Source organism: Enhydra lutris, unplaced genomic scaffold (genome assembly GCF_002288905.1).
Source record: "Enhydra lutris kenyoni isolate GAN:26980312 unplaced genomic scaffold, ASM228890v2 scaffoldscaffold4, whole genome shotgun sequence".
Taxonomy (NCBI): domain Eukaryota; kingdom Metazoa; phylum Chordata; class Mammalia; order Carnivora; family Mustelidae; genus Enhydra; species Enhydra lutris.
The window spans coordinates 1,893,345-1,906,426 of NW_019154088.1; the positions used below are offsets into that span (position 1 = coordinate 1,893,345).

Genomic DNA, 13,082 nt, shown 5'->3' on the forward strand with positions numbered 1-13,082 from the left:
ATGGACAAAGTAAATGGCTCTGTCATAACTGAGTTTGTGTTACTGGGACTTGCACAATCCTTGGGAATGCAGGTTTTCCTTTTTCTTTTCCTCTCTTTGTTCTATGTGGGGATTATCTTGGGAAACCTCTTCATTATGTTAACAGTAATTTTGGATTCTCACTTACATTCCCCCATGTATATCCTGCTGGCCAACCTATCACTCATTGACCTAGGCCTTTCATCCACCACAGTTCCTAGGATGATCTCTGATCTTTTCAGTGGTTGCAAAATCATTTCCTTCCACAACTGCATGATACAAATGTTCTTTATTCATGTCATGGGAGGAGTTGAGATGGTACTGCTCATAGCCATGGCATATGACAGGTACACAGCAATTTGCAAGCCTCTCCACTATCTAACTACTATGAATCCCCAAATGTGCATGCTTTTGATAATGGCTGCTTGGATCATTGGGGTGATTCATGCTGTGTCTCAGTTTGTTTTTGTCATAAATTTACCTTTCTGTGGCCCTAATAATGTGGGGAGCTTTTATTGTGATTTTCCTAGAGTTATTAAACTTGCATGCATGGACACTTACAGACTAGAATTTGTGGTCACTGCCAACAGTGGCTTCATATCTATGGGCACCTTCTTTTTCTTAATTGTATCATACATCTTTATTCTGATAACTGTCAGACAACATTCTTCAAAAGATTTATCCAAAGCATTCATCACTCTGTCAGCTCACATCACTGTAGTGGTTTTATTTTTCACTCCATGCATGTTTCTCTATGTGTGGCCTTTCCCTACCAAGTCAATGGATACATTTTTTGCCATTGTGGACTTCGTCATCACTCCTGTATTAAATCCTGCCATCTACACTTTAAGGAACAGAGATATGAAGGTGGCAATGAGAAGGCTGAGCCGACAAGTTGTAAGTTCTAGGGAGATGCCATAACAGACTTCATTGGTAAGACCACAAGATAAATGTCATGGACTTTCAGGACCCTTGTGATCACCATGAACACTACGGATTATGTATAATTTCATTATTGCCTTTAAAAAAACTGAGAACTCTACATAAAAAGAGGTATTAGAACTTCACTTTCAAGTAGAGCTGTAGTAATTTCTGTTAAGTATGAAAAATAAACTGTTATATATTCCTACCTACCTATAAAATTAAATTGCAATTTCATCAATGACCATACTCAATTTTCATGTAACTGTTTTATATTTCTATATAAATACATATATGCACATATGGTTAAGTTTTATCAGTATCTTCATACTGATTATAAGCATCACTAGGAATCAATTAATATTTCTTGTGGAAATTATGTGCATCCAATGGATAAAATAGGAGTTTATACAGATTAACAGCCATTAAAAATCAAGAAAGAAACAATTCTCATCCTAATTATATGTTGTTAGATAAATAGGCAGGCAACACTATGCTATAACTCTTAAGATTTGTTTTCAGTGTTTGTCAATGTATTTTGTACAATGTTACTTTATTTTTTAATTTTTAAAATTTTTTTGACATCTTACTTTAATTTTATTTCCTCAGTGTTCCAAGATTCATTGTTTATGCACCATATCCAGTGCTCCATGCAATACATGCCCTCCTTTATACCACCACCAGGCTCATCCATCTCCCCATTCTCCTCCCCTCCAAAACCCCATTTGTTTCCCAGAGTCCACAGTCTCTCATGTTTCATCTCCCCCTCCAATTTACTCCAATTCATTTTTCCATTCCTTTTCCTAATGTCCTCTATGTTATTCCCTATGCTCCACAAGTAAGTGAAACCATATGATAATTGATGTTCTCTGCCTAACTTATTTCACTCAGCATAATCTCCTCCAGTCCTGTCCACATTGATACAAAAGTTCGGTATTCATCTTTTTTGATGGCTGTGTAATATTCCATTGTATATATGTACCATATTTTCTTTATCCATTCATCTATTACAGTGTTACTCTAGAAATAGACTCTACCATTTTGCATTATGCAAAATTTGTCTATGATCCATTTTTTTCAACAGTGAATTTCTATTGTCCTTGCAGTCTTCCTCAATGCATTTCTTGAATCACCCTAAAAGAGTATCTACAATTATAAAAGTATTTCAAGGATCTTACTACCTAAAGAAAGGTCCCAACTCAGATCTCACTTTATTTAAGTTATATGTACTTAAGTCATAGTGCTTAGGATAAACAGATGATTGACATCTTTACTTTTACTTTACTTTCCCAGGTAAAACATGGGAAGTCTGATAGGTCAAAGCGCACAATTGATAAATCACTTGGATGTATCCCTAAGACTGATTTAAGAAATATTAATTGTGATGACCCAGCTCAGTTGTATCTGCTGCATTGTAAGTAAAGCTGCTCAATAAAATGGTAAATAAAATAAATGAGACTTTTTTTTACTATTGTTTAAGGTATTTTTTTCCTACATTTATCTAAAAGTGGTAATAAATGCTATCAGCCATCTTCTTTGTATAATATCTAAAGCATTATTATTTATTGTCTCCTTAATCCATCTGGATTTTAACATTCACAACATTATCTTTGGTTTCACTATGATCCTTATAAAAAGTCACCTTTAACAGAGAGGGGCATCTGGGTGGCTCAACTGGTTAAGCTTCTGCCTTTGGCTCAGGTCATGATCCCAGTGTCCTGGAATCTCACTCCAGAGCCCCATGTCAGGTTCCCTGCTTAGCAGGGAACCTGCTTCTCTTCCCATCCCACCCCTGCTGCTGCTCTCTTTCTCTCTTCAAATATATAAATTAAATTTTTAAAAAGTCACTTTTACAGAGAAAGACAAATACCATATGATTTCACCGATAGGTGGAATCTCAAACACAAAACAAACAGATTCTTAAATACAGAAAAAAAACCTGATGGTTGCCACATGGCAGATGGGAGGGGGCATGGGAGAAATAGATACAGGGGATTCAGAGGTACAAACATCCAGTTATAATGTAAATAAACCACAGAAATGAAAAGTACAGCATATGGAATAAAGTCAATAATATTGTAATAATGTATGTTGACAGATGATGAATACACTTGCTGTGCTGAGCACTGAGTAATGTACAGAATTGTCAAATCAATGTGTTATACACTTGAAAGTAACATCACACTGTAAGTCAATTATACTTCAATATGAAGAGAATAAAGGGAAACATAGATATAAGGAAATAAAGTTTCATTTGCACAGAAAAAAAAAATCACCTTTAGATTCAGAGAAGTACTAGGAACACTTAAGGAAGCCAAGAAATTGTGACAAAAGCCCTGACTCACAAAGATTCTGTGTATATCCTTGAAGGAAAACCTGTGAAACCATATGACTTAGGCTCAGTACTCAAACTTCAGGCTGGCTATTTCCAGATCTCCTCACCTGTCTCTGGTCACTCACAGATGGCTCTTAACCAAGTGATTTCCTAAAGAGGACCAATCAGACACACTTTATTCTCTTGGAAATGTTTTACTTCAAGACAAAGTACAGAAAAGGAAAGTCTGTACTCTTCCTTGTTCTTAAAATTGTTGCAGTCTCTTCCAGCTATGAAGGAAGTAGGTGGAATGATGAAAGTGAAGTATATTAGCAGAACTAACCACACTGTAGCATTTTATTGACAACGAGATGCTTCTATTAGTAAGAACCCATTTGGTAGAATTCAATTGTGTGTGCATCTTTAAGAAAAATGGAACGATCCTGTGAGGTCAGTTCAAATACTTAGAGAGTTAGGATGAATATTAACAGGAATTGCACTTATTGTGTTATAAAACAGGAAAGAAGAGATTAGCCTAGAAAATTCAGAAGGACTCAACACTTAGAACACTTGTATAACATACACTTTCTATTTAAGGATCATTTTTCCCATATATCCAGATGCAGTGTTCTCTTTCCCACCAATTTCCCTCCTTCCTGCAATTCCAATATAATCTAGTTTTGGATATTTCTTTCATAAAAAGGTGCAGAACACACTCCTAGAGTTGTGGAATTTCATCTTTGAAGGCTTTTGGTCCAATGAGCTCATTTGTAAACAGGAAAACTAAGGCTTGGAGATTCTGAATCACATGCCAAAATCATATGGTAACTTTTTACTAAAATCCCCAAGTCTCCTGACTTCAATCTCAGTGAAATTTATGAGGACTTTAGGTATTTTTCTTTAAAGAGAGGTAAAAGATATTTAGGACAAACATAACACCCTCAGTGTTGAATTTTAAGTTTAATCTAGTACTAAGGTAAAGATTTTCTTGTTCATTTGTAGCTGGCTCTTCATGAATGCTATAGCCAGTGTCGAAGCCTTTGGAGAACTTCTTCAATAAACTTAATGTTTAACTTAGAATCAATAGAATTCTTCTCAAACTCCTTGAGCCATTTTTGAAGAATCAGATATGAGCTTTGAAAGGATGACATAGGTTGCAGGTCCCCTGTAACTGAGAATCCACCATCATTACTCACTCCTCCATAGCATACACTCAGGAAATGAGATGTCTTAACTCAGTGAGCAAGAAATTCCTCTTGCTCAGGAGCAGCATTTCTGAATTCTTACTTGTTATCATGGCATAAAGTCTTTTCGCTTCAAAAGAGAAACCATTGGGCAGCTATCACATTTGGCATATTTCTTATGGAGATATGAGTATCAAGTCTGTCCTCTCAATGAAATGAAATGGTTGCAGCAAGTGCCATTCTAAGTTGCATACTTTAATTCTTAAGAACCATCCTAACCAATCTGTCACATCAGAAATGATCTCACAATAGGAATCCCATCCTCTCTGTTGTCAATGAGTACTGTGATTGTATTTATTACTGTGCTAAGCAGAAGTTAACAGAGGGCTTAAATCTTGTTTTACTATTTGACTTCTCTTTATCCTTGAAAATAAAATTAGAATTGCTATATTCGTAAAGTATCTTGAAAACAGTAATATGGAGCACTAGTGAATAGGGTTAAGGAAAGGGTTTGAGATAATGAAGAAAAAGTGTAATTTCCAAGAATGATGTAATAACCATGATTAGGGAAATGTTGAAAACAAATAACACTACTCCTCCAAGAAATTTGGTAAGAATAACACGCTATGCTTTCATATCTCCCTTGGATGCATCAATTTCCACAATTACTCAGAATTTGTTAGAAACATAGTAAACAACTGCACATAATTCTTCAACAGTTCTGTGCTGTATTCATAATAAAACACAAATCCCTTAGCAGGCATTCCAGAATCCCTTTTCAATTTTATTTCCAATTAAACCCCTTTACATTTTCTCTCACGTAGATTTCTTGCATTTTCCTCACTTCTCATTTCACTTTTAAATCACCTTTCTTTTTCCTGCTATTTTATTTATTTTTCTTCAATTTTTCATCTTTAATTTTATTTTGGATTAACACTTTTTCTTCTAAGCATTTCAATATCACAAATGGTAAGTATAAATTCCATTCTCTATAAGGCCTTATAATCTTTATCTTCTTTTCTAGAATCTTCATTTATTTTAACTTCCCCTAAGACTGGATCCCTACATCGTTCTTAGCCCTCACGTTTCTATCCAAGCTTCTGAAAGACTATGAAAATTATTTTGGAATTCTGTCCCTTACTCATGCCCCACAGAGTATTAGACTAGTGGGCATTTTGATAATTTTTAATCCAGTGCCTTCATTCTAAAGATGGGAAAACAGAAGGATACAGGGAACTGAAATTTAATCATCTTGTTATGATTAGTATTTCCAGAATAAAGTAAAATTCTTTAAAACTTTATTTAAATTTTAATTTAAATATTTAAATTGAATTTAAAATATTAAACTTTAAATTAAAATTTAAAATCATCTTGTTATGATTAGTATTTCTAGAATAAAGTAAAATTCTTTAAAATTAAAAAAAATTAATAAAGAATAAATAACATTCTTTAAAGATACAAAGTAAAAATCTTAAATTTAAGAATTTTAATAAAAGTAAAATTCTTTAACGAAATTTAATCATCTTTTTATGATTAGTATTTCTAGAACAAAAGTAAAATTCTTTAATTCTTTAAAAAAGTAAAATTCATAGGGAGCCAGGGTTTCTCTATGAATCAGAATGTAATAAATCTTCCTACTAATAATTATCTAAATCTACTGTACACTCACTAAATACAAAAAACTGTGCAAAACACTTCACTTTTACCACTTCATTTGAAATTCATAAGCATAAGAATTTAATATAATTAGTATCCACATTTGTAAAAATGGTAAAAATAAGTGTTAAATAGGGTGAGTCCAACGTCCACAGACTACATTCAAAACTTATATACAATAAATTGCCTCAAATAGCAAAATTGTGAAAGAAGATTTGTTTTAGTTTGATAGAGAGGTTCCCAACAACCTTAATATAAAATTATTGTGATGGGTTACAAAACCACTAAGAATACTTTTTCAAAAGTGCATGTCCTAAAATGCTTTTATAAATGCAGAGATCATATAACATTGCATTTATTTAAGAATTGAGATAGTGTCTATAGAATATAAACTGTTTTGGAGTTCAAGGGAAAATGATATAAATGTAGGGCAGTAATAACCTAGCAGAGAGAGTAGTGTGAACAAAGATACTTTATTAGGAATAAGCCTAGCACAAGTGGAAATACTTAGCAGACCTGAATAACTGAGCTATAAGGCATCATCAGGGAGGAGTATGGGATAAAATGATGGGTTTAGATTGTGTGCATTTTGAATGAAACTGGACTACTTTCTTACTCCATACACAAAAACAAATTCAAAATGGATTAAAGAACTAAACATGACATTTAAAATCATAAAAATCCTAGAGGAGAACAGAGGCAGTAACTTTTTTGACATAGGTCATAGCAAGTTCTTACTACATACGTCTCCTAAGGCAAGAGAAACAAAATAAAAAATGAACTATTAGGAGTACATCAAAATAAAGAGCTCTGCCCAGCAAAGGAAACAATCAACAAAACCAAAAGGCAACCTATGGAGTGGCAGAACATATAAGGGTTTAGTACCTAAAATATATAAAGAACTTATAAAACTAAACACCCAAAAGACAATAATCCAATTTAAAAATGGGCAGAAGACATGAACATATACTTCTTCCAGAAGACATACATACGACCAGCAGACACATGAAGAGAAGTTCATCACCACTTGCATCAGGGAATTACAAATCAAAACTACAAGGAGATACTATGTCACACCTGTCAGAATGGCTAAAATCAACAATAGAAGAAACAGCAAGGGTTGGCAAGGATATGGAGAAAAAGCAACACAGGTACACTATTAGTGGGAATGCAAACTGGTACAGTCACTCTTGAAAATAGTACAGGAGGTTCCTCAAATAGTTAAAAATAGAACTACCCTATGATTCAACAATCACATTACTGGCTATTTACCAAAGGAAGACAAAAACACTAATTCAAGGGATACATGCAACCCTGTTTGTGGCAGTATTTTTTACAGCAGCCAAGATATGGAAGCAGCCCAAGTGTCTATCCACTGAGGGATGGATAAAGAAGAATTGGTATATAGAAACATACAATGGATTATTACTTAGGCATAAAAATGAATGAAATCTTGCCATTTGCAATGACAGGGTCCACAGAGCTAGACAGTATTATGCTAAGTAAAGTCAGTCAGTCAGAGAAAGACAAACACCAAACGATTTCACTCATATGTGGAATTTAAGAAACAAAACAAATGAGCAAAGGGAAAAGGAGAGAGAGAGAAACCATGAAAATGACTCTTAACTATAGAGAACAAACTGATCCTTACCAGAGGTGAGGTGGGTAGGGGGATGGGTTACATAGGTGATGGAGATTAAGGAGTGCACTTTTTGGAATGATCACTGGGCAATGTATGAAACTGCTGAATCATTGTATTGTAAACCTGAAACTAATAAAATATTGTATATGAACTAACTGGAATTAAAATAAAAACTTAACACTAAATAAATATATAAAACACATTATACAACCACACACACAAAAAACAAAATATTAATTTGTTCAAAAAAGAAAAATGACAGTCATGTACCAGAATCTGATGTATTATGTTACCCATGACTGGTAAAAGGGAATGTGCTAGAAGGGATACAGGAGAATGGGACATCCTCTAAGACTGCACAATTTTTAATTTAGTCATGTTAATCAGTCACATGTTCAAAAACTGACATTAACTCAACAATGGTAAATTGTTTAAAAGACCCTAAACTTGAATGCAAAAGGAAATGAACCCAAATTATCTTCAATAAATGGCATAGCCAAACTAAAGGGGAAATATAAGAACTAATCCAATTAACTATTTTTTGGATGGCTCTTTTTTTTTTTCCAATTAACTTTTTGAAGATAATGCTTTGACTACACACCATTAATTTAAAAAAATAAAATGAGGGGCACCTGGATGGCTCAGTAATTAAGCGTCTGCCTTCGGCTCAGGTCATGATCCCAGGGTCCTGGGATCGAGCCCCACATGGGGCTAAACCTGCTTCTCCCTCTCCCACTCCCCCTGCTTGTGTTCCCTCTCTCATTGTGTCTCTCTCTGTCAAATAAATAAATAAAATCCTTATAAAATAATAAAAATAATATAAAATAAAAAACCAAAATGACTGCAAGAAAATTGTCTTAGCAATTATTTTTCCTTTTTATAGTGGTATGGATGTAATAATTCTGAAATAATATTGTGTGCTATGTAGGATTATGCAAATGAAAAAATACATATTTATAGTGTTAAGACCCAGAGTCTCACTGGGAGAACAAAAGGATAGAGATACAAATATGGAATAAGAGAAGGGAAAAAGAGGCCCACTGGTTTGGACAGTATTGGTATGAGCAATATCCCTCTCTCTCTCTCTCTCTCATATACACATATACTTATATACACTCACATACACATACATTTATACACATGTAAATATATGCATATATTTGAAGCACTAATAGCTGCTAAAAACAGGAGGGAAAATCATAACTATGCCACCTGATCACCTATAACGTTATGAAAAATGGGATCAAACCCCTGTTTGGTTACCCTCTGAATCCAGCTGCCATTTGTATAGTACAAAGGTTAAGGACAATGCTGAACTGCAATGAGTGCCTGCAATCAGCAAAATTCAGAGTATGAGAAACCAAGTGTAAAAGGTTCACATTTTTCAGCAAATAAATTTAAGGGAAAGAAAAGTATTGGAGGGAAATCTATATAAGAAGAGATCTGAATGACATATTAAATGAAAAATGGTTAAAACAAACTATAGTGTCTTGCGATGCATATTTGGAAGATAAAGCTAGAAAAAAAAATGTAAGGACATTTTTAGCATAACAGAATAATGGTTTCTTTAAAGGGAAAATGTGGCTGTAATTTGGAAGAGTCACAGAGGTTTCTGATGGGACAGCTGACATAGTTCTACATCTTCACTTGGGTGATGATTACTTTATAAAATTTGAGTAAGCTATAAATTTGCTTTCTGCCATTTTCTGTAAGTTTCATCTTGTGATTAACAAATAACAAAATCAAAGTTAAACTATGGTGAATGAGCAGTAGCATTAAAACCTCCTATCCATAAGTACCCTTGTCTAGAGACCTGCATTTAACTACCATTCACAGAGGCTACTTGCATCAGCATACATCTGTCTTTGTTTTGTTTTGTTTTTTTAATACTGAAACACAATGAACAGGAGCAATTGTGTTTCTCCACCTGAGGGCATAAAGCAACTGTATCTTCAGGGAGTCAGAACAACTCAGAAAGTTTCTGTCTGCTGCATAATTTTCCCCTGTGTACTGAGTTACACAAAACACTGCCATCATAAAAGCAGCTAATTAACAGCACTAGTTATGCTTGGGTAGTGACCAACTTCAAGTCAGAGACTTGGTGTTGCCAGCCAGAAATCAGACTGTTACGGGAATCGTCTCCTAGAATCAGGTTGGTTTTCTAAAGGAAGTAAGAAGAGCGGTTAATGAGTCACCTGGGGGGTGACATCCCTTTCTGTAAATTACCATCTCTTTCCCCTATTAAGATTTGTTTTTCATGGGGTGCCTGGGTGGCTCAGATCATTAAGCATCTGCCTTCAGCTCAGGTCATTATCTCCAGGTCCTGGGATCCAGCCCTGAGTCCAGTTCCCTGCTCAGTGGGGTGTCTGCTTCTTCCTCTCCCTCTGCCTCTCCCCCTGCTCATGCTCTTTCTCTCTCTCTAGCTCTCTGTCTCAAATTTTTTTTTTCAATCCATCATCTATTATCTATCAATCTATCTGTCTTTTTATATTTTACCATGAAGACAAAAGAAAGTTCTTGAATAACAAGGAAAGCAAATAATAAAAATAACAGGAAGGGGAAAATTTTTATCAGCAATTGCAGCATCGCAATCTCCCTCAGACTTTGAATAACTTCTAGCAGTATCAACTAAGAAAATTCTAGCAGATCAGCCTCATTCTATGTATTCCCAAATTGGGTCTAAATTTGTATTCAACCAAATAAAGCAAACTGTTACAGACACTCCAAGCCATCTAAGTAATATAATGAATACAGAATCATGGTTTAGTGTACTAATAGCATTAAGTGTAGCCCAATTCAGTATTACATTTGTTCCATCCTTGTCCACTACTCTTAGGATCCATTCCCATACATATGTTCTAGATGTCTCTTGGAATCATATGGAATCATATGGAAAATTTTATAGTTCTCTTGGTGTGTATTTCTTCTTGTCATGAATTCCACTTTGTCCCTGACTCAGTGGAGCTTTCTGGGACTTGAGCCTCCACATTGGACTAGGAGTAATGTGAAGAGGTGGGGCCAGGCACTGAGGATTACTGGCAGTCCCCTCTAGGGCAACCAACTCAGGAGAGGTCATTATAGTTTTCAGATAAGCCCCCACAAATCTCTTCAGGAAGAGAAAAGAAAAAATGCTCCCACCAGTAAAAGAGGATTGAAAGAGTCTCTGGTTTTTGAGTTTGTGTCGCTGGGACTCTAGTTCCTGGGAAACTAGAGTTTTTCTTATGTTGATAGTCTCCTTTATTTCTCTATGGATCATCCCAGGAAATCTCTTCATTTTCTTTTTGATAACTTTAGACTCCCATTTACATTTACCTATGTACTTCCTCCTGGCCAACATGTGTTTCATTGATGCGGACACTTTTTTTTTTTCTTTAAATCACAGTCCCTAAAATGACTGCAGGTATTTCAAATCAAAACAAAATAATTTCTTTCCAAAGTTGCATGACACAGATATGCTTCATCCACATCATGGGAGGAATGGAAATGGTCTTACTCATAGCCATGGCATTTGACAGGTACACAGCAATCTGGAAGCCTCTTCACTGCCCAAATAGGAATCCTATAATATGTGTTTCATTTATAACTACTAGCTGGGTACTTGGGTTGATCTACAAATGTCTCAATTTGTTTTCATTATGAACTTGTGCTTTTGTGGTCCTAATAAAGTAAAAACTTCTATTATGACTTTCCCAGAATCATAAAACTTGCATGCATACATGGAGCCAAGTTTGAATTTATTGTTGAGGTCAGCAGTAATGTCATGAGCATGAGCACCGTCTTTCTGCTAACCCTTCCTATGCATTTTGGTCACTGTCTAGAAATGTCCTTCAAAAGACTGATCCAAAGCACTTGTCACTGGGTCAGCTCACATCACTGTGGTGGGTTCTGTCTTTCAATCCACACATATTTCTCTATGTCTGACCTTTCCCCCACATCATCAAGTGATAATGCCTATTCCCTGTTGACATTGATATCATCTGTGACTCGAATCCTGCCATCTATATATTACAGAACTATATATTACAGGACACAAAGGTAGCAATAAAAAAATTAAATAAGCAAGGACATGATTTCAGATTTTGCTGACTGAATCTGACTTTGGAGCTCTAAGACTATATGTCATCAGCCATTTGGATACTCCCCCTTAGGCTTCTGACACTGAACATGGCCAGATGTGGGCATAACACCTATCTCATGGAACACACTCCAACTACTAGAGCACTTATTTATAACCTCTACTACCATGGGAAATGTGAATACACCATGATATGGACTATTTTAGGAGATAGCATCACTATCCACTAAATAATATTTATGACTGAAACTGTGATCATTTTGATAGTAGAAAGGTATATTGACATCTGTTCTGCTTCCCACAGGTTTGCAAATGAACAGCAACCATGCTTTGGAGAATGTCAGGAATGATTACATCAAATATACATAGGACTAGTAATTCTATCTAGTTATTCAGGTTGTGTTCACTCAGAAGATGATCCAAACACACAATTTGATAGCCAGTAGTTTATTTGGAAGTTTACTTTTGAAAGTATCATTAAGGGAATAGAAAGTGAGACAAAGAAGTGAAGGTTGCTTATGTTGATAAATGTAACTAGGATGCAAGCCTACAATGGCTTTCTAGGGGACTCTATAAATTCTGTGGCTTAGAATTGTTCCAACTGAAGGGAAAGGAGCTGGAATCCTTTTTCTTTCTTTTTTAAAGATATATTATTTATTTATTTATTTATTTGATAGAGAGGTGGCAGGGAGTAGGGTGTGGAACAGATAGAAAGGGACAAGCAGACTTGGTGCTGAGCATGAAGTCTGATGCTGTAAGGACCTATTTTATATTTTTATTTTAGCCAGAGGCTTCCATTGAGGTTAAACAATAACTTTGTTGTTTAACTCTTAAATTGTCACTGCTCCCCTTCCCCCAGGGGACTTAAAAACAAGTCCCAGAAACCAGCTCCAGGTGTGGAGGCCAAGAAAAACAAGGCTGTACCCACCTCAAGTCTAGCCCTGACATAAGTACAGCCATCTTGACGAAGCAAAAGCCTGCGCCTTGCACTGTAAGAGTGGGTTAGCATAAGAATGGCCATCCTGGGGACGCCTGGGTGGCTCAGTTGGTTAAGCCACTGCCTTCGGCTCAGGTCATGATCCCAGCATCCTGGGATCGAGTCCCACATCAGGCTCCTTGCTCAGCGGGAGCCTGCTTCTCCATCTGCCTCTGCCTGCCATTCTGTCTGCCTGTGCTCACTCTGACAAATAAATAAATAAAATCTTAAAAAAAAAAAAATGGCCATCCTGAAGGCGGGGAAGCCATTTCACTGAGCGTCCCTAACAGCCCACA

The 13,082-nt window shown here is 35.6% G+C and overlaps 1 protein-coding gene across 2 annotated transcripts; it reads left to right on the forward strand.

Annotated features, from left to right (window-relative positions):
- LOC111138784 (olfactory receptor 4F6-like) lies at positions 1-3,185 on the forward strand. 2 transcript variants are annotated; one of them, XM_022490693.1, is made up of 2 exons: positions 1-919; positions 3,172-3,185. In XM_022490693.1, the coding sequence occupies exons 1-2, from the start codon at positions 1-3 to the stop codon at positions 3,183-3,185; spliced, it is 933 nt and encodes a 310-aa protein (XP_022346401.1). The 2 variants fall into 2 exon arrangements, with proteins under 2 accessions (XP_022346401.1, XP_022346396.1); XM_022490688.1 differs by lacking the exon at positions 3,172-3,185 and having other exon boundaries at positions 1-939.
- The last annotated feature ends 9,897 nt before the right edge of the window (positions 3,186-13,082 follow it).